Genomic DNA, 25718 nt, shown 5'->3' with positions numbered 1-25718 from the left:
CAAAAGAAACTAAAAACTTGTGACTCAGCCCTGGGCAGGTGGCACAGTTGGTTGGAGTGTCATCTCATCCACCAAAAGGTTGTGGGTTCCATCCCCAGTCAGGGCACATGCCTAGGTTAAGGATTTGATCTCTGGTCAGGGCACATATGGGAGGCAACCAACTGATGTTTCTCTCTCACATCAATATTTCTTTCTCTATCTCTCTCTCCCTCCTTCCTCTCTCTCTCAAATCAATTTAAGAACATATCCTTGGGTGAGGATTAAAAAAAAAAGTGACTTAAAGAACGATTTGAAAGGGTTTTTTACACCCCGGGGGTAAAATACAAAAACATAAATTTGTAAACAACAAGACAAGTTGGAGCTTGACCAAAGAAAAATGTAACGAGAGCGTGTTGTGTGCTTTGGGAATATGATACTACCAAGTAGCTTCCAGACTACATCGGACCAAGCAGGTCCCCAAACAAGGTCATTTAAAAATCTTTCTGGTCTTACTTGAAAGATTCTAGTCCGTATTATACCAAATATATTAAAATATACCCACAATTCTCCATTAAATATAATTTTCACTGTAAGTAGTTTAAAAAGATTATTATGACTTTGCATTCAAAGTTACTTTCCTGCTCAGGCTGGTGGGACTCAGTGGATTGAGTTCTGGCCTGGGAACTGAAGGGTTGCTGGTTCAATTCCCAGCCAGCACACATGCCCGGCCTGGCAGCCAGGTCCCCAGTTGGGGGCGTGTGAGGGGCAACCACACATTCATGTTTCTCTCCCTTGCTTTCTCCCTTCCTTTCCCTCTCTCTAAAAACAAACGAAATCATTTTTAAAAAACTTACTTTCCTAAGAGTGATTAATTTCATTTACTATGATTTTCAGCAACCAACATGAAGTCTTGGAAAGTGTTTCAAGAGAATCTAGCTCACATTTTCTCCCTAAAATTAAGGAACTTCTTATGATGACTAAACTTAATATAAAAACCAACTTCTGCTTCAATTTAATGTATCTACTCATATAGTCATTAATTTTAATCTTACCATTTTTCATAGTTTAGATCCAATACTTATTTTTCAATGTAAAATATGATTTTGAGCCCCTGAAAAGTTTGAGGGCCTTAGACAATAATGCCAAGATTTCTCATTGGATTCAATATGAAATCAGTTAAATTTTTTCTGGATAGCTGTGAAAAAACATAGATGTTCACTCTGGAGCAAAGGACGTGGAGTGTGAGTGATTTCCTCACCCTGTGTTCCTGGGGATTGAACTGTGGATTGGGACCTACAGTGAATTGAAAGGTAGCTGAGTTTGACCTTGAAAAACAGTCTCATTTACAGCCGTGTGCCTGCTTGGAATTCCAAAGTGCAGAATATGGGGTCCTCAGAACACTCTGGAAATATCCAATTTGATGCTTTTCAAGACAAGATAGATTGTTACCATTTTCTAGAGAACAATGAACGTAGTAGCTGTAACCAATTGACCATCTACAATGGGTCAGGCATTATACAGAGCTGTTTCTCAACTTTATTTTTCAACTCAAGCTTCCATTCGGTAAAATAGAAATTGAAAACGTATTTTAATGTCATTTTTAGTTTTGCAAGACATTAAGTTTTTGTGACTTCAGAGACATTATCAGGTCACAAAATTATTAGCATCAGGGCTAGGATTAGGGTCCACGTCTCTTGGGACCTGCCACACAACATGGGGTGTCATAGCAGAGAATATTCAAGGGGGGATAACTTGGAGTATTCATGTTAATTCTCATAGTCTGAGAGAACCTCTACTGTGGTACTGGGATCAGTTTGAGTATTTTTGAGAAAGTTTGCAAGCAAAACAATACCAAAATAGATTCCGGAAGAATTCCGTGGTGGAGCAGACAATTCCTACGAGCCCTTCTGGGAGACCGGGAGTCTTCTCCTTCTGCCTTCCCCCTCCCCACTTCCCTGTTGCTCTAACGGGCCCCTCGAGGTGGACCAGGAGTTTCCCTCTTACCTCTAACCTCTTTCCCTCCCTTCACTAAAAAAAAAGGATTTTCATCGTGAAATCTAAATTTTCTATGATCCCTTAGGTTCTCTAGTAAGAGAAAGACCTCAGTGTTAGAAAGTCTTGTGATGTTTGTGATACATAATATGGCAATTACATGTCCATTCCCAAAAGAAGCAGAAAAAAAGTCTGAAATAATCAATATACTTATAGGACCCAGGATGTATACTATTGGAAATTAGGATGGTCCTAAAAAAAGTTAGGAAGGCCCCTGGCTTCTGTGGCTCAGTGGATTGAGTGTTGGCCTGCGAGCCAAGTGTCGCTGGTTCAATTCCCAGTCAGGGCACATGACTAGGTTGCACGTCAGGTCCCCAGTTGGGGGCGCGAGTGAGAGGCAACCACACAGTGATGTTTCTCTCCCTCTCTTTCTCCTTTCCCCTCTCTCTAAAAATAAAAATAAATACATTAATTTTAAAAAAGTTAGGATGTATGATTATTCTAAGAATGTATATGCAGGCTATAATGAAGAGACTGGGAAAGAAAATTCTGTGTTAAATCTCCAAGACTATAGCTCCTTTAACAGATTGTCTAATGTTGGAGTATTTATTTTACTGCAGACAGTATTTTTGCTTTATTTCAGCTTAGAAATCCGGGATGATTTTAGAATAGACCCCAGGAATGTGTCTGTTTAGGACTTGAAAATGAAACTATCTGTCAGAGATGACTGGATAGAAATGCCACATCAAGAAGAAATGGGAATATGTCCTAAGTATGAATAACAGGTCATGGGCAGGAACATAGAAACACTGCACTAGAGAACACTAATGTAGAAAAATGATTGTATCATATTCTTGTTGCCAGAAGGGACAGTTTTGGCATGTTGGCCACAAGAATGCTGGAGCAAAGGAAATTCTCTTTTTTTGTTGTTCTAACTTATTCGACGGTTACATCCAAGGCTGAAGAAATGAAGCCTTTAGAAAGTAAAAGAATATAAAACCGTTGACATTCAGAGAAAATGTCCTTGGAACTGATTTAATTCCCTCCTTGGCCTCCAGGTGACGCTCCGTTGCGCGATGGCCTCCCTTGCTGCCGTGAATGCGGACTTCTGCTTCAACCTGCTCCGAGAGATGGATAACAACCAGGGAAGCGGGAACGTGTTCTTTTCCTCTCTGAGCATCTTCACGGCCCTGGCTGTGGTCCGCCTGGGTGCGCGCGGGGACTGCGCCGCTCAGATGGATAAGGTCAGTCTCAGCTGCGGCTTCTGCGCTTCATCCTCAGGGCAATTTGTTTTCCCCCAGAGAATATTTGATTGCACTGGTCCCAGGGACGGGAGGACATGTCAACGAGCCCCTCTCCAGGTGTGAACAACACACACGGCTCGCGGGCCTTGCTTTGCAGCTGGGAGGCAGCAAGAATAGTTCCAGAACTGCAGCTTTGGTCTTTTTCCTTAGTCCAGGTTCTTGAAGTGTGTTTCCCAGACCAGCACCCACAGCTGGAGAACTTGTTAGACATGCAAATGCTTGGCCTCCCTCAGACCAAAAACCATGGGATGGAGCCCAGCACAATCCCTGTTTTAATACATTCCCTAGGTGCACACAAAAGTTCGAAAACCAGTGCTTGAATAGACATGGATGACAAAGAAGAGCTCCAAGGAGATACCAAGGAAGTCCTAGCTTCAATGCCAATGACTGGGCACAGATGGCATAAGAGGGCATTCCAGATAATAGCAGCCTGCCTGGACAGCCATCCCATTGTCACCACCACCTTTAGAAAGTGACCATTAAACTCACTCTCATATGCTGCCTCAAGCCAGACTGCCCAGGGAAGTGAAATGGTCATGGTTTCCTTCTCTCGTCTCAGGAATTTGTCATCGAAATTCAGTAGCAATAGACACTAGGTCCAGGATGCATGTGGAGGCCATTGTCACACCCTTTTGCCCAGTGATTCCTCTCATTATAGCTTCCATCTATATGTCCCTTTTAAGTACCACCATGGACCAAGAGTCTTTTTTTTTTTATGCTCAAATGGTCAGAGTTGGGTCATTACAAATCCCCTTAAACTAACCAAAGAATATATATATATATATATATATATATATATATATATGTATGTATATGCATGACAATAGTGTGGCGAAGGCCAGGAGTGGGAGGGTGGGGGCTGGGTGGAAGGTGGCAAGGAACAGGGAAGGGCGGGACTAGAATAATGTCAACAATAAAACAGATAAGTGATTTTTAAAGAGTCATTAAAATAAAGTAAATGAAGTTTTCCAGATGACTCTAATATATCTTTGCTTATTGACCAAAAGATATTCTAGAACTCTCTTGAATTTTCTTGGCTCAAAGAGAGGTCAGCTACTCTTTACAAAGCCTGATTCCTTTTCCAGATAATAGTATTAAAGTCCAGAATTGGCATGCGTGAGGTTCATTGGAGTTGAAGTGAGCTGGAATCTGTTTGACATTTGGGAGAAAGAACCAGAAAATTATATTTACTTACAAGGTCATGTGTTTGGATTTATATTTTTTAATTTAGCCCTAATAGTACTGTACTTTCTTGTTTTCAAATAAAATTTTTAAAAATTTATTTCCTTTTTGAGCTTCCTGCTCCTCTCTTCTCTCTCATATAACATTTGCATTGAAATAGAGTATGTCATAAATTTTTATCCTAAATCATGTTTTTAATTACAATAGTATCTAAAAGTCATACAAATTTAAATTTTCTAAAAAAAAATTTGTTTTGCCAAAAAGTTACAAAAATAATCATTATAATGTATTACTTATTCTACCACTTCTGTGGGGAGATATAATAATTTTGTAATTTGGCATGAGGTAGAAGCCCATTGGGATACAGGTGTCTCATAGGATCTTTTTTTAACTCCCAATCCTAATATCCTAAAACTTCTTACATTGTATAGACCCATTATTTTCCTCTTTTTGCCATCATTTGAGCATGTTACCAGTTATTTAAAAAAAAAAGAAATTTTTATTTTCCTACATAAGGACCCTAGGGTATATGGAAGTATAGGTCTCCTAGAATTACAAATTATAGTGAATGTGCCCTTTGAAATTTTATTGAATATTTATCACATTTAAATGTTTACTGGTATCATTATTCATCTTTACCTATGGCAGATTTATTACTGAACCTGTAATTTCTTAGAATTTTAAAAAATATAAAAAGAGATATGTATCACCTTAATATTATACCAAGTCTAGTTTACTAAAAACCAATTAGAAAAGTGAGAGAAAACAACCAAATTAATATCAAAATGGAGTAAAATTAGAAATAATCCAAGAGTGATGTTAAATATTTGATACTCATTAAAGCTTTTCTCAAAAGTTAAGAATAATGATTTCTTGAGATTCATATAATTTTTATAATGTTGTCTGGGTTCCAGGAGTGTTAGCTCAGAAAAGCCATTAGGATCTTTGAGTCCTGACACATTATGATGGTATTTTATTTTTCTAGTACATCCACGTACTTCCAAATACCAATCTATTGCATGGTGACTTTAGGGCTTTTTTTTTTTTTTTTTTTAAAGAAAACTACAGGAAATTTAAAAGGTTAGTCTGATTTAGGAGAAATTTTGGCCAAAAAAGGGAAGATTATTTTTCTTCTTACTAGGCTTCACATTAATTATTAGGTTCTTTTTAGGAGGTAGTGAATAAAATGTTTAAAACTCTGATGAGCAGACATCATTCTAAAGGTTTTCCCACAAAGCCATTTATATTTTACTCAAGGTTACAAAATAATAACTATGACTTCAATGGCTTCTTAGGCTTCTTTTTGTTCAATCTTTCTCCCTGAACTGTCACAAAGCTCATAGACCTGGATCCTCCCACCCTCAGCTCCTTATCTTAGGGAGAAAGACAAATAGGGACACCCCAAGTTCAAGGTCAATGGACCATCCCATACTGAGGTGATTGATGGGGATAACTTCTGTTTGCAACCTTTTCACTTTCATTTTGGGGGCATTGAGAGGTAAACGTCATCTCTTCCTAAGATAAATGTTATTATGCAGAATGAAAAAACTATAACGACATGGTGCAAGTTATAAGGACTCATTCTTTTATTTCCTCTCCTTGTACCAACAAAATAAATGGCTCCGTGGAAATGGAGAGCCCTCATTGTACCTTCCTCTCTTGATGACAAGTTACCAACTCCATGTTCACCAACAGAGGAGTCATAGGCCCAGTGAGGTCAACCACAAAACCATGAAGCAGAAATCCTTAAGGACCCTCACAACCCTATCAGCTGGAAAGAGATAACGACAATATTCTTTAAGGCATTGCAAATGTCTGTGTTTGTCCAAAGCAGAATGAGAAGGGGGGACTGATGTCCTTCAAACTCCAGAACATCGTCAAATTGGAGGGGAAAAATGATGCTAAATCTACCAAAAAGGGTGTTTTGAAGCCTTCAAAGACCCCACTTGTGAATTTTAAATTAATTACTAATTTTTATATTAAATTTGCCTTGTTAATTTTACCTGTCTCTCACTTCATCTCGTATTATTATTCAAGACTGAGAGGGTGTGGAAATGAAGTAGGTTCCAGTTCTCTGTGACCTGTTCAGACTAATAGTGACTCTCATGGCCTTGTTAAGTTTTCATGTCTCTTTCTGAGCTGTCCCATTTTCCCACAGCCAATAAGTCGGTGCTATGAATTAGGGATCTGAAGCCTTGATGTTGAAAGCCCCCATGGAGGCACTCATAGCAAGACTGACTGGTTTAATCAAATTTCCCTTCTGCCTACCCCTGCTTCCCACTAGGGATGCGGTTCAAATACAGCATACAGGACCCCTAAAAGAAAAGCTACATCCTGGAACTCTGCAAAAGTCCCACCAGTAAGATTCTAGGAATCACAGACTGAGACAGTAGAACAGATCCACCATTGCCTCTCAGCTCTTTAGACCTTTCCAGCAATTGGTCGGAAGGACAGAGGTTAAACGAGTCCACAGTTACCTCCACGTGTTGTCCACCCATGCCCGGGAGGCAGCACACAGGCAGTCTGGCCCAGTCACTTGTACAAGGGACTGTCATATGGGTCGTATACTTTTATCACTCCCTTATAGAGGAGTTTCCATTTTAGACCCCATAGACATAAGGGTCTGGGGATGCGGTTCAGATAAAGTGCAACAGAAAATCAAGACTTAGGCATAGAGCGATTATTAGAATAATGGGGTGTGAGAGCCACAGTGAAAAAGGAAAAGGTTATAACTGCTTAATTTCAAATAATTGCAGGATCAGAAATTATTTCTCTCAAGTCCCAGTTTAGCTTCAGATTTAGGAATTTCTAGATAGTCAATAACTACTTTGTTTTATGCTGTGGTGATGATGTGGTCAGCCTTAATCTTGCCTCCCACTTGATTTGATAAAAGTTTCACTTTTTATTTGACTCCCTTTCATCCTTGTCCAGATTTAATCAGTGAATAATTATTAAATTACTGTCCAGAATGAGTAAACTAAAATAATTAAACACATTTCCTTTGTAGCCATTGAGTTAACTCTCCCAGTTTATACTGTCTCCAATGAGCCACCTGTTTTAACACACACACACACACACACACACACACACACACACACACACACACACAATACCAATGAAGTACACATCTCATTCCTGCCCTTTGGGCTCTCTCTCTCTCTCTCTCTCTCTCTCTCTCTCTCTCTCTCTCTCTCATACACACACACACAATACCAATGAAGTACACATTTAATTCCTGCCCTTTGGGCTCACACGCACACATGCACTCACACACACTACCAGTGAACTCTCCACACCTTATTTTGCTTCCCCAGACCCCTCCTTGTTCAGCATGACCTGCTAACTGCTTTCCTTGTTCCTGTTTGCAGGTACTCCACTTCAATCCCGTCTCAGGACATGGAAGCTCTTCTAATACTCAGGTAAAGACAAGGTTTTCTTTTAGAAAAAACAGGCTGTAAGACTAAATTTAGAGAAATTCTTGTCCCACTGACATATAGAATTATGCTTTCTCTCCTTTAAGAGCCAAGGAACATGTTTCATCCAAATTTTAATATGGTGAATATTTTAAACATGATTTTTTGATTATTTCTTTGTTAATTATTAATTTACCAATATTTTACTTGTGTGTTGGCCAGACATAGCCAAGGTAGTGTGAAACTAAATATTTTATTTTTTATTTTGGATATTCACAGCTAATTTACATTGGTAAAATGAATTATTTAGGACACATAGGAGGCATATTCATTACCTTGTGTTAATGATTTTCTTCTATAGTTAATCAAATATTTTAGTAAGCCCTTTAATTAACTTTGATTAAGACACTATTGTGAGAAAGAGTAAGAAGCTGTCAATTTATGTGGCATTGTTTGCTCCATCTATAGTTTTATTATTTTTCAGTTCTTTTATATGTTCTATTTCGTACATAAATAATAGTGAGCATATCTTTGCAGTCCAAGAATACATTTTTGTAAATCTTTTTAATAACAGCAAGGACTCCAATATCAACTGAAAAGATTTCTCTCTGACATAAACACATTCCACAAAGATTATGAATTCCACATGGCCAACGGTCTTTTTGCAGAAAAAGTGTTTGACGTTCATGAGGTAAGTGCAACCTCCTGTCTTCGAAGGTTATTTCCATTCTGGACCCGAGTCTTGTTCAATCCAGCATCTGAATAAAGTCTTGCATCTTTCTACTGGGTCATGCAAAGGTGATTTTTTTCTTGTCACTACTTATTATGTTCTCAGGTGTATTCAAAATATCATCCCCCATTTTTAAAGGTCACTAGATGGACAGGCTCCAAAACCCAAGCGAAGTTGTCTGCTGGCTGTGGTGTGGAGCTGTCGTTGAGATTGTCCATGGCAGCAAGGGGAGAAGTCTATCCGCTTTTGCTCTGAGCTCTGTGCCTACTGAGGTTGCTTCATACCTCCAGTGTTGAGTTTACCTCCTCTTTCTCAGCCATGCCCTTTCATTTCTCCTTGTAGCACTGAATTACTTATCTTTTCAGTAAGATCATTTATCAAAAGAGTTGCTAGTAAGAGCCATGACCAGAGGAGGCCGGCCATTGGCAGAGGAGCAGCTCAGACTTGACATGGAGGTGGGGAGTAGGTTCTCTCACGGGCAGCAGAATACATTTTAGCATTACTATATGGGGTTTGTATTATCGGCTCATTCATCATAGTGCCCTGCCCACCCAAAGACCAATAGACCAGAACGCACTCTGTATGTTGCTATGTTCATCCCATACTTGAGAGCCATCATCAATTGCTGTGACAATCAGAACCTCGTTAATACTATGCAAGCAGATGCAGTGGCCATGATTCTCTGGATGTGTTCCTTCTTCCTTTTAATTCTCCAATTCTGGGACAACTATTCTGTGACATCTCTGGGTTCATTCACACGTGCATCTTCCCAGCTCTCTGTGTTCCACCCAACCATTACTGTCTCCTCTGTCTGTCACCCACTCACATTCTTTGCCCCTTCCCAGCCCCACGCCCAAGTCCTTTGGTGGCCTGCCAATGATGAAGCATTAGGCCTCTTTGTTTTTTAACCTTCCCCAAAGAACCCTAGACAAGTGTCACAGGGGCTCTACATGTGGTGTCTCTATTCTCACGCATACCGCTGTGTCCCCGAGGGAGTGCCAACTCTCTCAGATTGTAAGTCGATGTATTTATCATGCGACTATTTAGAGCAGACTCACGTGGTTCCATCTCTGGGCCTTGGTGTGTATGCAGAGCAATGCACCTAGAAGCACAGTCAAGGTGAGAACTGGCCCAGAACTTGGAGAACGGAGACCAAGTTTGCTCGTGGTTTAGCAACATGAAGAGGATTAACAGTAAAGTTTATAGAGCAATTGGTTCTTACAAATCAAAAGCCATGTACTTTATCTTCATTAAACATATAGGAAGCTGAAGGTTAGTTAGCATGTAGAATTCACCTAGGTGTTTTTACTTTAAACAGTGCTCTTCCCACTGCAATGCAATGACCAACAGATATTTTCAAAAGTGAGAGACAAGGAACAGTGTAATCATCATGCTACCAAAACATAACTTTGATTAATGAAAGCTATTTATTTTTTAATTAAAAAAAAGAGAGAGAAAACTTTTTCTTGGTCACAGGATGGGGAAATCTCAGTTAGCGCCCTCTACTTACAGGGACATGCATAGTCAAAATCTTTAAGTCAACAACTCAACCAGGGGACTGCGTCCATGAACACCACAGAGAAGAAGAGTATCACCCAGGCCACTGACAGTGGAGGACAGTCCCTGATGGGAAGAGGACAGAACCAGAGCCTATAGGAAGACAGGGACTGTCAGAGGAACACTCTTTCTCAACCTGAAACCCTGCAGTACTATATGTAATCATGGAGCCTCCCAAGTGACTGAACCACATACTCACTTTTTAAAAGGCATTCAGGTAGAAGAAAGAATGCCAGGTTAAGAGTTGGGTTTACCTGAGTCCTAACTCTGTCACTTTACGACTCTTCAATCATCGGCTGATATGTCCAAACCTCAGTCTCTTTGTTGATAAAATAAGAGAATTATAGTAAATAGTCTCTATGGCTCTCAACTCCCATGGCTTAATTTGTAATTTTGGATCTTCAGTATGCATTGAAAATGGAAATTATGCATAGTATTGTCATGGCAGCTAAAATTAGACTGCCAGTAATGTACCATCTTCAATAAACAGTCAACCGCCATTTCCTGAGCACAGACCAAGTGCCAAGGACGACACAAGGCAGGGTGGGGATGCAGAGGGGACTGCGGGATTCAATGTCGAGGTAACATTTAAAACCCAATAAATTAATTCACTACATTGAGAAATTAAAGGAGAAAGAACTTAATATCAATTCAATAGATGCAGAAAACAAAAGTCTCACAAACTAGAAAGAAAATTTTCTTTTTTCTTTAAGAATTTATTTATTTATTTTAAGAGAGAGGTCAAGGAACTGAAAGAGAAAGAGATAAACATCTATGTGAGAGAGGAACATCAATCAGTTGCCTCTTATAAGTGCCCCAACTGGGGACCGAACCCGCTACCCAGGCATGTGCCCTGATCAGGAATTGAACTGGAGACCTTTCACTACGTGGGATCATGCCCAGCTAACTGAGACACACTGGCCAGGGCTAGAAAGGGAATTTTCTACATAAAAACATTCTTGGTAAAATACAAAATGTTTTTGCCCTAACACCAGGAACAAGATGAGGATGTTTCCTGCAAAATTTCCACAAACATTTTACTGAAGTCATAACCAATTCAAACAGTGAACTGGAGGTCACAGACAGGAAGAAAAAGAAGTAAAATGTATTTGTATTGGGAAGGAAGAAGTAAAATCATCATTATTCACAGATAACAATTCTGTATCTAGAAAATATAAAAGATTTTAGGAATCATTTATTAGATTTAATATTGAATTTAACAAGGTTAGTATGCAACAGCAGACCCTCCATATTACCCTGCCCAGGCTCTGTAGCTTCAGTGTCATCGCAAGATGTCGATTCAACACGGGAGGAGACAGATACCGTGTCACTCCCGAGTCGGACTGCACAGCCATTCTCGGCGGTGCAGATAGACTCTTAAGAAGCTACACCATCGTCTCTCGAGACGGACGGCTGCCGACGATGACGACGAGTATATAAACTTATTTGTATTCCTATGCTTCATTCATAATTAAAAATAAAATTAAAAATAATAACATCTACAGAGAAATTATAAAACATCAAATATCTGGAAATAAATCTAATGAAAGCTGTCCACAATGCAAAAAAAAAAAAAAATGGCTAAGATAAAGGATAATTTAAAAACAAAGATTACATTTTGTTTATGGATAGAGCACTCAATATTATAAATATGTCTACTTATAGATTCAAAGCAATTGATTTTGGAGAAATTGATGAGCTGATTTTACAATTTACATGGAAATGCAAAGAATTAAGAAAAGTTTATTGTGAAGAAAAGGGAAAAACCCAGAGGACTTATATTACTGGACATGAAGGCTTAAAAGCTACAATAATTAAGATTTGTGGCATTTTTGTAAAGATAGACGTAGGTCAGTGAAACACGACAGAGAATCCGGAGACAAACATACATAGAGAGACTTGATTTATGATAAATGTCTCTGCAGAGCAATAAGGAAGGGATGATATTTGTAATAAATAGCATTGGTTCATCTGGTTATCCCTAGAGAAAAATGTTGACACCGGTCTGTATACAAAAAAGTCAATTCCAGATGGATCATAGATATAAATGTGAATGGTGAAAGAATGAAGTGTTTAGAATATATATATACATATATATGTATATAGATTATTCTTAAGAACTTGTATAAGCAAAGTTCTTTAAAAAATCTTTGTTTTTGGGTACAGAAAGCACTGATCATATAGGATAAAGCAGACAGGAGAAATGGCATTAGAATTAAGAATTTATTTTCATTAAAAGAATAAAGATATAAAGAGAGTAAAAAGGCAAACCACAGTGGCTGAATGTCTTTGCAATACATAGAAGCACCAAAACACTGATCTCCAAAACCACAAGCCTCTATAAAACAATAAGAAAAACACAAACAGCCCAATAGGAAATCTTGAACTGACATTTTACAAAAGAACATATTTAAAAGGTCAATAAACATATGGCCCAACAGTCAACCTCAATAATTTTATTCCTTGTCATTTACATTTCATGTATCTTTTTAGGGACATAAGCAGCAGTGCTTGAAGGAGATTAGCAAGACCACTAGCTGGACTAAACAAAAATTATATGTATCACACACACACACACACACACACACATACACACACGCAAATTCTTGGTAGCCCAAAGCTCTTCTAGAATTTTCTGGAAGTCCTGACACCCTGCACTCATCAACTTCTCTGGCCAGAGACTGGTTCTTAATACCCTTGGTAGCCAGTGTCAGAGTGGATGGATGGATGGACGGACAGGTGGATTAATCAGAAGACGAAAAGAGGCTTATTCATAGAAACTACACAGAAAGCCTTCTTTATAGAGGTAATATCATCCTGCAGACACAGTGTGAATAACCAACCAATTCTCAGTATTAGGGTTGAAAAATCCTACAAAACTTATCAGGATATCCCTTGAAAATACATATGAAGGTTTGATTTGTGATGAACCTTATTTTCCCCAATTATGAAAATATTTCCCTCAAAACATATATGCGTGTATTTGTTGTACTCCTGGTGCATTGGTAAATTAGCTTGCTATGATTCCTTTTTATTAAAAACAATAAATATTCATTGGGCACCGACTATGTGCAAGGCAATCTGCCAGGGGTTGGGAACACAATAACAGGTAAGTTACATGTGGTGCTGACTTCGCTGAATTTACTGTTTTGTGCAGGGCAGGAAATCTCAGATGTAAGTAAAATGCAGTGTGATAACAGCCAGTCAGAAAATGAAGGGTTGTTGGAGGGCCCAGGGGGTGCCCAGGGAAGGCTTCTCTCAAGGAGAGACATCTATACTTGGAGCTAGAAAATGAGTGAGACCTAACCATTGGGACTTTGGGACATTCCAAGCAGGAGGAGTGCTCTTCAAAGGCCTCCAGAGAGACAGGACACACGGCACTTCTGAGGAGCTTCCTGCAGGTGGCCCAGTCTAGGGAGCAGGGTATGAAGGGGACAGTGGCCAGAAACGAGGGAAGTGGGGTACAGATAGGCAGAGCCTTGCAGGCCAGGGCAAGCAATCTGGGCTTTGTCAGAAGTGTGGGGAATAACCTTGACGAGTTTCCAGTAGGAAGGGCGACAAGGGAGAGGCTTGTGAAGTCTTTCTGGTGAGAAAACAGCAGTGACAGTAGGGCGTGGGCATTAGCCATAATCCCTGTTCATCCCCGCCCCTACCCCCCCACCCCCCCACCCCCGGTCCATTTCAGATGAACTTAAAGCGCTTGAGCTGTCCAGTGGCCCTGCTAGTCATAATCCCCCATTTCTAGCTGTATTTCCTCCTCTTTGAGGCAGGAATGAATCCTTGAGGAAGGTAGTGAAAATAAAGAGGCAAATTCAAGAGTACATTTTTATATGCTTAGTTGGTGGCAATTTGCAAATATAAGAACTGTATATTACTTATACAACTGTATATTATTTGTATTTATAGGGCTTTATTGAGTGTGCTGAAAAATTATACAATGCCAAAGTGGAACGAGCTGACTTTACAAATGATGTACAAGACACCAGATATAACATTAATAAATGGGTTGAACATGAGACACGGGGTGAGTGCAATGTTCAATTTTTCTCCGAGATTTGTCAGTTATATGTGAATGTTGAGAACTGTCAACGTTCGAGTTAGGAGTCTTTTGTACATAGAAGAAGCTGCTCTTCCTAATCCAAAGTAACGATTGTTGTCATTTAAAATTGCTTTAGTATTTGTCTGCAATGTGGTATCGAGCAATCCTAATAATTTGAGTGCTTTATGCTTTTAAGAAGTCTTGGTTATTATATTATCTCATTTGATTAGGAAATAATCTTGCGAGACAAATAGATTTTACTATGGCCATTTCATAAATTAGTGACAAATTAAGGTAATTTACTCAGTTACTGTCAATATCTTATACCCAGTTAGTAAACAAGTCTAAGAGTACTTTATGGGATATTATTTTTAATGACCACAACATATTTCATTCTAATGATCAATCCAGCGTGTTACTGTTCCTTCCTGGACTGAAGGACCTTCTTAAAAGGATGACATCCTGCTGTCTAAGAAATATATTTCATATCATTGCCTTTTCTAAGAATGCATACTTTATCTGTAACCTAAAAATTATTTTTATTCATCAAAATAGTAGATATAGCACAGGTAGGATCTTCAAGAAGAAAGCACATCTCTTTTTCGGTTCAGTCTCTTCTGTAACTTGACACCGAATCACAGCGAATGTTCTGTACAAAGCAAAGCAGGAAATCTATTCTTTGTCACTTTATTCATCAGCTGACTCCTAAACTAGCCATTTCTTTTCCTGAGGCCTGGCTTTGTTTTATACTCTGACGAATACACCTGTATTTGCTGAGTCTGGCTCTGTGTTAGTAATACGAAATATGTGATTTGTGCTGTTAAATGCAAACATTCAGCAGCGTACAAGTGGTCACGGGACTGAAAATACGGTGTCTTATTTTCTTCTTGTTAAGAAAATTCATCATTACCTCAGTAGAGGGTTACGCTGACCATTAGCCACCATATTTTTCAAATATCCACTATTCATACATTAAGAGAAACTATGAAATAGCTTTCTAATAACTGAGAGGGCTTATATTTACTCTTTAGTATCTGAAGGTATCAGATTACTAATACTTTTCTCCATGTGGACCATTTATGTATTTCTATTCCTTCTTTTTCCGTGCTAATACATATGTACATAGATAATTATTCTAATTTTGATAAGCAGATGTACTCAATACCCATTTGGGGAAACCCTTCAAATGCTGCCGATATTGCAGCAAACCCGCCTAGGTCTTATGACTCCTCCGCCCCGCGCCCCCCAATCCTCCACACACTACCAGAGCCATCCTCTTGAAAGACAAATCTGATGTCATGACCACGCCCTTTCTTGTCTTCCAATGAATCACCAATAGTAATTCTCCACTGTCTTCAGGATAATCCCAAATTCTTACCAGACATCAAAGGCTCTTCATCACCTGGCCCCCGCCTCCAAGTTCTCCAGTTTTAGTTTTCCTTTAGCATGGGGGTTTCCCCAAATCCACATCGCTCTGGCCGGCTTCCATGTCTTTGGACAAAGAGGCCCGGCCTCGCAGAAGTCCCCCCCACTCCGCGCCGGGCAGGTGGGCCCCCACCGCACAGCGCCCTGAGCACGCGCACGAGGCTGTGACCAGGGCGCTGCAGCTGTGTGTGGGGTGCGCGCCCAAGGGTGGCCTGGATGGCGCGTTCCGCTGCTGTGATTCAGGTGTCCGGAGTGTGTAGTTCCAAACATTGAGCAAAAGTCTCAGGACCGCGGAGTGAAGGAAGGCATGAGCTCTTTCGACGGGACGGAGTGCTGTACCCCATCCAGGAAATAAAGGCCGGCTGGTGCCTGCGAGCAGGGAGGGGAACGCGCTGGCCAGGACTTGTGTCGTGTGACTTTGTACAAGTCACTTAACCTCTCTCTGCCCGGTTCCTTTGACGGGAACCGGAAAGAATCCCAGTGCCCACTTCACAAGGATTGTCTGAGGAGCAAACCAAATGTTGCACAGAAAGCATTTCACAGGTGCCGGACAGAGTAATTGCTCATAGATTGCGACTAATATAATCATTATTATATTTCCATGGTAAGAAAAATATGTTTATCTCATCTTACAAGCTTTTAAAATTTAATGAAAAAGTTAACATTTTTTTCTCAATTGACTTCTCAAAAGGCAGGCTCAAGAACGCCATTCAGGAGGAGAGCTTCAGCTCGTCGGCCGTGATGCTGCTGGTGAACGCCGTGTACTTCAAAGGCCAGTGGGAGCTTGCCTTCACGAAGAGCGACACCCTGCGCTGCCCCTTCAAGTCGCCCAAGGTATGGAAATCGATTTCACGCAGGGATTTTTTTGATCAGTTAGTATTTCTTTACAGCAATTGTGGTAGTCACACAGACGAATGTTGGGTTCACCAACGCCTTCCTCATTTTTCTACTGCATTAACAATATTATATGGTCAAGTGCTTACAAAATAAACTTTCTATTTTCCTGCGGCTGCGGGTTATGGAATACATGCAACTGGAGGTATCCTATAAATTGTTCTTAAAATATATTTGAAATTGAGAAAAATAATAACATGAATTTATCTGAAGATCTTCTGGAGGGGGGCTCATAAGAAGAAAATATGATGAAAGTGTTCATTTTATTTTCCATGGTTCTAACTGCAGGGGTGCACAGTCATTTACTATCGGTGATTTTTTCCCCCAGTCAAAGCACATCTATGTTTTCTTTTCCAAAACGTAAAATTATGTTTATTAAAGTTATGCATTTCTAAGTATTGGCTATATTTGTCATTTAATTCTTTTTGATTTAAGACAACCATCATAAAATACATGTTCTTTATTTTTACCAATTGGTACATAATGATCTCAGTATAGTAGAAACGTCCAAGGCCTTGGAGTCTGAAGTACCACATCAGGGTCCGCCTTGCCTCATAGAAGCTGCCTTGTCTTACGTGTGTTAACTTAACCCCTGCAGACCTGCTCACAGGTGGAGTGAAGGGACTCCGTGAACTCACCTCTAGTATTTCTGTGCATCCCTCAGTCTGTTGTGCTGAGGTACAGAAGCTTGGATTTAACTTTTAAGCTTAGTCTCATTTTCCAAGTGGAAAACACTCCTGAAATACTCCTTTTTCACTTTCCCACATCAGAAGTTTAAGACACAGGAGTGCTGGGGCTGGTAGAAATGAAAGACCCCTGGAGGAGTGAGGAGGCTGGAACCGCAGGCGTGGCAGGAAGAAGGCATTTGGGAGGCATTTGAGAGGAAGGAGAGGAGACTTGAACTCAGAGTAGACCAGGACCAGGGTCACCCTGAGGCTGGCTCTGGTGACTGCCCCGGCACCTTCATGCATGGACTGCAGCCAGCCCTGCCCTGAGTCCCTAGGGACAGGCTGGAGGAGCAAGCTCACAATGCGGGTGCCTTTGTGGGAATAAAGAGAGGTGCACAGAAATATATTTAAATTTGTATGTGAAAAAATAGTAATGTAATAAATCCTCATAAACATGCAGCTCTGTCTTTAGAGACATGATCTGTGTGATAGGAAGTACTAGAATTTCAGGGGCAGGGCTGGCATTGTTAACAGAGCAGACGGCGTTTGTCCAGTCATTTCCTTCAGTGAAGACACTGCGTGCCTGTCCCCTGCACTGTTGGTGATAACTGTTTGAAATACCTTCCTGCCTACTGTATGTCCCTTACGATATTGTTATAGTACAGAGCTTCTAAGAAATAGACTGTGGACTCTAGATCACCGATGTCGGTTTTGGTGAAATGATCTCTTTGCTAAGAAGCCCGTTTTCAGCCTTTCTCCAGCATAACTCCACTGTGTGGTTCTTGCCTGGAACGGAAATGCGATACTGTGGCTGGGCCACGCCAGCCCCGGCTTGCACCAGGCTCACTTTGGCTGATCTGTCTCATTAGGCAGGAGCCGTTTTCTCTTCACAGCCCCGGGGGTGTTCTTTCTGAGGTTCAAACTCTCAGTCGCAAAGGAGGTCCCTTCTAGAGGGAGAGGACGCTTTGGTTCAAGCACAAATAATGCCCTATCCTTCTGCTGTAGAACTTTCTGTACTAAAGGGAGAGATGACAGGCAAGATGACAAGCTTGCAGAATCACAGCCTTTTAGGGAAAGGGTGGTTTATTACACCTCCGTGGTGTTTCCAAATCTACAAATCGTATCCTCAAGGTTAGAGCTACCGTGTTTCCTCCAAGTTCACTTGCACAATATTGTCACATACTTTATAGGAATTAGAAAATTTTTATAAGACCTAATTATTAAATTGTGTAATTTTGATAGTACTAGTCTGTTTTTTACTTCTGATGAGAGGGGAAAAAAATCTATAGCATTCATTTTTAATTGTAATGTTTTTTAATAATTATTGATGCCTGATTATATAGACATTTTCAGATAAAACACTAAGTGCAAGGCAATGTTCCAAGGGCTAGATATATTATTAGCTCTCATAATCCTTATAATAATCCTATGCAGTAGAGACTGTATTACACTCATTATATAGATGGGGACAGGGAGGTGAAGTGACTTATCCCAGGTCACACACCTGAGGAACTGTAAACTCCGGCAGTGCAAGTCTGTGCTTTCACCACTGAGATACACACCAATGTACTAACCATTTGTAACATGTCAGGAAAAACCTACGGGATTAACTAAACAAAACCTGAAATTATTCTTCCTTTGGTGCCTGGTCAATAAGTGAAACAAGGTGGCTCATTAAAATGTTTCTGTGGCTTGACTTCCAGTGTCCTAGGAAAATCGTCGCTATGATGTATCAAGAGCGGAGGTTCAATCTGTCTGTCATCCAGGACCCAAATATGCAAGTTCTTGAACTCAGATATCATGGGGGCATAAGCATGTATGTAATGCTTCCTGAGGGCGACCTCTCTCAGGTAAGTTACCACCTCCACTTTCACTGCTGGGGACAAACTTTAGGGACAGATGTTAATTGTGTGTTCATCCATCAGCTTTAAGATTTCAGGTTGTGAGAATGTTAGAGACAGACCCACTTATCCATTTATTTGACACATATTTAAGGAGTACCTACTATGTGCCAAGCATTGTTATAGGTGTTGAGATTTCCTTAGCCCTGTTTAGCATAATTTTATTTAAATCGTTGTGAAATTGGAACCCTTGCAAAAATCTCAGCTATGGAGGGGAAAGAGCATGAGTTTCATTCTTCTTTGCCTTTGGCCATGAAAACTGTCTTTCCTGTCTATGAAAACTTTGACAGACTACGCATTTTCAGGCAGGAAAGATGTGATGGGTTTGGAAGTCCTAGCCCTGTAAGAGTTAAAAATGTGTGCTCTCACTCTGCGCTACTGTGTCTCTAGGACAGGCAGAGGTTAGGGACGGCCCTGTGACCAGCTGACCAGCACAGTGTGAGGGGCAGGCAGCGGTGGCCACATGAGCCAGACATCATCACTGTATCTCAGGTCCCCGGATTCTTCCAGCCCTTCATCCTCTCTTCCTCATTGTGAGCTTGGCCACTTCAGTCTGCAGCCTGCAGTCCCACAAGCCTGGATCTCATCTCCCCTCTTTGTACTTCCAATCAAAAGCTCTATTTATTGAGCACCCATTATGTGCCAGGTGCTTCATTTATATTATCTTGTTCGAAATGAACAGCAAGTGAAATGTCATAAAGTTAGCATTTTAAAATTGAGAGTGTGACAATATAAAATATGGATACATGTATTAAATAATTCACCTGACAATCTTTATACCGATGAGATTTTAGCACACATTAATTATTTTAACCTCAAATAATCTACAATAATAGAAAAAGTAGCCTAGATAAAACAATCAGTAACTAAGTCAAAAGATAGATTTGTTCTTGTAGTTATTGCCTAAGTTGTCTTTTTCTGTAACAAATTGCCTAATGGGTGGACACATTAGTATACGTGTACATATCTACCTAATCCTACATTACTACATAATGATGAGGAAATTGGCTCTGCAGTGGGCTAAATGAGAAAAAAATTCTAACTCAGACTAAAAAGTTATTACAGATTAACTTCAAGCTGGATAATTTATAAACAGAAAACCTAAATAAGACTACATTTGCTTGTCTAAATTTGGATTCTTGATAAGAATACAGGTACGGGTGAATAGCTGTGAAAGTCTGTTTAGGACTCCAGGGAACCTGAATTTGAGAGCAAATACCCGTGTATAAGATCTGCTAACCATGTGCATGAGCAAATCCTGCCATTACAAGTCTGGATAGTCTGTGATTAATTCTCAGGAGTTGCTGAATTTGATATGCGCATCATCTAAGGGCAGCCCTGCTGTTGGGGAGAGACGTGGGCTCCTGGCTGGGTAACTAGGTTTCCTAGCTGAGCCGCTTGGGCAGACCTCCCGGCATTCTCCTGAGTGTCAGTAATCCCACGTGCTGAGGGATCCAAGTCTCCCTGGTAGCGTGGGCGGCTCATGGGCAGCTATACTGGGAGATATCATCATCCCAGTACTTGAGGCTAGAGCTCTGTGTTCCTTGCCTCGGGCCACCTGGGGCTGCTCCACTGGTTTGCTCCTGCGAGCTATGTAAACATGACCATTTCTGTCTTTCATGATGAAGGAATGGTCAGGCAACACTAATTTCAGTGACTACCGAGCTCCGTTCTTCCTCTGATGGTCTCAGATGACCAAATTCTATATATGTTCATATACAGGCATGGAACAGAAATTCCCTGGAATACAATTACTCCCACTGTGTCATCGCAGAACAAATTAAACATGTGACTTATTAAAGAGTGCCTGAACTATTTGTTTTCATCATTTCCCTTTTCCAGACCCTCCAGGACCCATTCACATACTTACACATAAACACAGTATCGAGGAGAGGATAATCATAGAAAACCACATCTTTGTAGGGTGTTTCATTTGTTGCCTAACCATATGGTTCTAAATTGCTCTTTAACGGTTCCTACAGATTGAAAACCAACTGACTTTTGAGAATCTAATGAAATGGACCAGTCCGAGAAAAATGAACCTCCAGTATGTCAGGGTGTTTCTTCCTCAGTTCAAGATAGAGAAGAATTATGAAATGAAACGCTATTTACAAGCCCTGGGGCTGACAGAGGTCTTTGATGAGTCCCGGGCAGATTTCTCAGGCATAGCTTCGGGAGGTCGCCTCTACCTCTCCAAACTGATGCACAAGTCACACATCGAGGTCAACGAGGACGGCACAGAGGTGGCTGCTGTCTCAGAAAATAACATCGTGGAGAAGCTGCTCCCTGAGTCTACAGTGTTCAGAGCCGATCACCCATTCTTATTTGTCATCAGGAAGAACGACGTCATCTTGTTTAGCGGCAAAGTCTCTTGCCCTTGACACTCCTATTGGTTTCTATTGTGATAGTCCCATCAACATCAGGGAACTGCCACCCGTGAATAGGTACAGTTCAGTGGGAAACATGTGGTGTCTCCTTCAGTTCACTTCCTTCTAACATTGGTCAGCAGCTGACTTTGGCTACCGACCCTTCTCAGACACCTGGTTGATTATCCCGATCTTGCTATTGGCATTTGTACCACCATCTGCCTCGCCCACTTACAATTGCCCTGTCTTTCTGCCCACACTCACTTCTGCCAGTGTGCACAGATCTGGGCATGGCATCTGGGAATTGTGGCCGTGTGCCCCACTGATAATGACAACAGGGAAGCAGTCCTAGAGATACATTCTGAAACTCTGTAGGTTTCACAGAGAGTCTGGTTTTCCTGGAAATGATCTAGGAAGGAAGCCCAGCTGCTAGAAATAAGTGTGAAGGATAGCTTTCCTTACTGACCTAAGAAGACTTTCAAGCTGGCTTTGACACTGGTGTAAAATCAGTCTCTAAATGCAAAAAAATAAAAAAATAAAAAATAGGGATATGGGATTGGGGCCAACCAAAATATTTCATTAATAACTTCAAGCGAATGAATGTTTTTGGCTTTTCCTTGATGGAGACTTAAAAATGTACATAGTTTTTTCAAATATTAAATGCCTTTTAACTGTTGCCAGTTATTTACAGTATACTATTTCATAGGCTGTGTAGTTGACACGTGTTTTCTCTATTTATCAGAATAAAGAAATACAAGATGACTTTACAGTGTGCTCATTCTCCTGTGATGGATTGTTTGGCTTCTGGGCCAAGCAAGCACGTGATGAAAAAGAAAGAAGGCTTTTCAACTATAAATCTGATTTTGTTAAATGTTGTTGATTTACCACACATGAAGGTTACTCTTACAGCTACTTCCATGGGCTGATGAGCTAATTTTCAGTACTAAAATTTAAATTCATAAGGGGAAGGGTTAGCATACATGAATACGTACTTATAGTAAGTTGCAGGTAATTTTACAGAACAAATTAAAAATAAGTTGAGAATCAGAGGGCCATATTGAACTTCCTCGTCGCCTCAGACACAGCTCTGTGGTGCTCAGAGCTGGACCTGGCAGATAACTGACTTTTAACAAATTTTGTGGAATCCGTGAATATGGCATGAATGACTGAATGTGAGACACACCAGTAATTTACAATATGTAGAGAAGCTGCTGACCAAAATAATTTGGTCACTGACCTGCCACACCTGAAATGACTATGATGTCATTCAGAGATCTTTACAGGTGTGTCTTTTTGAGAGGAGAGACTTTTTTTTCTAATGAACTCCATTTCCACCTATTGCCATTCAAAAATAACATACTCCTAGACTCTCTCCTTAGGAGGTCTTCAGTTCCCCCATTTGTAGAATTAATTTGGGGACCTGATAGTTTTCTTCTCAAGTGACTCTTCTTTAAATTAAATCCATAATCCCTAGAAAGGGGGAGGAAAGATAAACATTGTTGAATAATTTTTCTGTTCAGAGGCTTCATTTTCATGATCACATTTAACAGCCTTGTCAGGTCTCTGCTATCATCCCTATTTTGTAATTAGGTTCAGAAAAGTCAAATAAGTTACTCACATATATAACAAAAGGCAAAGTTCATGTTAAAACTCATTTGTCTGATTTAGAAGCTCTCTGTTATGAAGACCCACGATAGCCTATTTCAACTAACCGTCCTTCAGCAGAACAAACATGCTTTTTTGGACTCTGGATCCAATTAGAATAATCTGGAGTCACCAGAGGAAGGTTTCTGAGTGTGGGGGGACTGTGTAAATTACCGGGGGGCAGGCTTCCCAGACAGCTGAGCAAGAGGGAAGAAAACCAATGTTCAAGTGCCTAACAGACTAAGAAACAGGTCCTGGTCTGGACACTTGTTTTTCGTGAACTTGAACCCCATCTCTGCCCCATTTTCCCCCCATTCCCCACTGCGTTCTTAGTTGTATGACAACAGGCCATAGAAATATATTGATATCTTAGAGGATTTTACTTCCATGTTGATGTGAAGAGAGGGAGAGCTTTCCAAGCAAGTGCAACGTTTCTATGAAAATATGAACCACCCCACCAGCCAAATTATTTAAACTTGCCCTTCGTGCGTAGGAATTCCTCAGGCGGCTTTACCAGAACCACACCTCTTGGCCTGGAGATGTGGCAGCTGGGCCTCTGGATACTGGCAAGACATTCTATGAGTTCAGTTAACTGAAGAAAGAATGATGACTTTCTTATTTATATTATCACTCAAAGCCAGCAATTACAAGTGTCCCTTTTCAGATGCTCTTTGGAAACCTCACCATATACAGTCTCCTTGCCCTTTTAGAACATCAGGACAAACAAGGAATTTTCCTAAGATGTTTTGACCTTCCTAAGACTGAGACACTCTATTTGTGCCTACAGTGACAAGAAGAGAATCTCATTCTAATTTCAATAGCTTAATAGAAGTCCCTTAAGGTATCTGTAGTGCAATAGAAGATAATGGTACAGCCACCAAAATAGAGACGTTCAGCCTCCTGTATCCCAAACCCTGACCAGGTGTCCCAAGCAGGGTCAAGAGTAAGATGAAGCAAGCAAGGCTCTTAAGGGAGCAAAATTTAAGGAGGCACTGATTCTCATGTGTTAGCCAGTGTGTATGACTCTGAGCACAAGTGCCTCCTTAAATTTCGCTCAGTGGGTGGCTCATTCTTAAGGAGGTGCTCACTCCCAGGTTAAGGGTTGCAGGCCATAGAGTCAACACTTTAAAGTGAGCGTTTCCTTAAATTTTGCAGCCTAGAGTCTTTCCTCATCCTAGTTCCAGCATGAATCTCTAGCAGCCATCAACTCCAGATGGTTCTTCAAAGTAGCGCCTCATGGGAAAAGCAGATGCAGAACGTGATTCTACAGTACCTGGGGCCCGTGGCCTGCCTGCCTGCACCAAGCAGCAGGCTGAAGCAGAAATGCCCATTGTTCCCCATTATCCTCTAACCTCACTCCTCCAGGCAGTGCCCAGGGCAAGGGAGGATTTCCTGCTGGAAGGAAGGAAGGGAGGCAGGCGGGAAGGACAGACCACTCTTTCTTCCTTGAACACCCCCGTGACTTTGTCTGGCTCCTTTGGAGAGGCTCCTGAGCCCTGCGTGGTTGTGGGCAGCCCCCTGCAGGTCCCAAGCCAAGGTGAGTTCTGCCAGCCCCACAGACCCCAGAAGGGAAGCTCTGCCTTTCTGTAATAAATATTTGAGGGTGGTTTCATAGAAGAAAGTGAGATAAAAATTCTGTAGGACCCTAACATGCTTAGTTATATTTCTTCCCCTCTTAAAAAAATATAAAATGATGCTCTCCATTATATGGGTTGATGGCACCACGGCTTCATAGGGGAGAGGTGCCCTTGGAGATGTCCCTGCCGTGGTGGGAACGGCCTTTGGCTACTGTGTCCTTACTGTCTGCCTCAGTCAGTTCCTTTGTGTGTTTTTGAAAGACTCAGAGAGGTCATGTGCCTATTGGGATCCAACCTATAACCGTGTACTTTTTGTTATTACCTAACCCAGTGAACTAACCTAAGGTAACAAAAACAAACAAACAAACATATAAAAACCCCTCCAACGATAGTGACAATATTCACTGACACATTTGACCACCTACTAGATGCAGGCACAGTTCAAACAAACATTCCATCCATGACATAATTTAATCCTCACACTAGTCCTGTAAGGAAGCTCTTTCTTAGCCACTTTAGTAGAATAGAAAATAGAGACTCGGAAAACTTAAATAACTGGTCTGTGGTCATAAATCTAGAATGCAGCAGAGTTGGAATGCATTCGATCCCAAAATCTGTTTTCTTATTGCTTCCATAAAGCCTCATTTTGACCATTTTAGATTTTTACAAAATAGAAGTAACTCTTCCTGATTTGAAGTAGACGGTTAAGCGGTGGTGTTTTGACCTACGTGTCTGTTGCTGGTGATGGCCTTTGTATTCCAGAGCCCGGGTGAAGAGGCGGGCTCACTCACTGCAGCGACGCATGGCTCTGTGCTGATGTCTTTAAAGAGATGAGCTCTGATCCCACGGTAGAGAATATCTTCTTCTCTCCCTGGGGTCTCCTGTCCACCCTGGCGGTGGTGCTCTTCGGGACTAGAGAGAGGCAACAGTGCATCTCAGGTGGAAAAGGTATTGTGATAGGTCATTTTTTACTTTTTTTGCTATTTTGCCATTTTTGCTTTTTTACTCCAGTGGCAAGTTATTTTGCTCACTTATCCCAGATGCACC

The 25718-nt window shown here is 40.8% G+C and overlaps 1 protein-coding gene across 1 annotated transcript in view; it reads left to right on the top strand.

The window, feature by feature from the left end:
* SERPINB7 (serpin family B member 7) overlaps positions 1 to 22212 on the top strand; it is a 43866-nt gene extending 21654 nt beyond the window's left edge. The window contains exons 2-8 of the mRNA XM_090285409.1: positions 3030 to 3215; positions 7826 to 7876; positions 8445 to 8561; positions 14064 to 14181; positions 16313 to 16455; positions 18887 to 19033; positions 21067 to 22212. Of these exons, the coding sequence (XP_090141535.1) occupies positions 3030 to 3215; positions 7826 to 7876; positions 8445 to 8561; positions 14064 to 14181; positions 16313 to 16455; positions 18887 to 19033; positions 21067 to 21465 (1161 nt within the window). The 3' untranslated portion in view covers positions 21466 to 22212. The remainder of the gene's footprint in view (positions 1 to 3029; positions 3216 to 7825; positions 7877 to 8444; positions 8562 to 14063; positions 14182 to 16312; positions 16456 to 18886; positions 19034 to 21066) is intronic.
* Positions 22213 to 25718: the final 3506 nt, after the last annotated feature.

This window comes from Furipterus horrens, unplaced genomic scaffold (genome assembly GCF_987537825.1).
Source record: "Furipterus horrens unplaced genomic scaffold, mFurHor1.1.pri manual_scaffold_8, whole genome shotgun sequence".
Taxonomy (NCBI): Eukaryota; Metazoa; Chordata; class Mammalia; order Chiroptera; family Furipteridae; genus Furipterus; species Furipterus horrens.
Note: the sequence above shows the minus strand (reverse complement) of the source record. Positions and strands in the feature narration are given on the sequence as shown.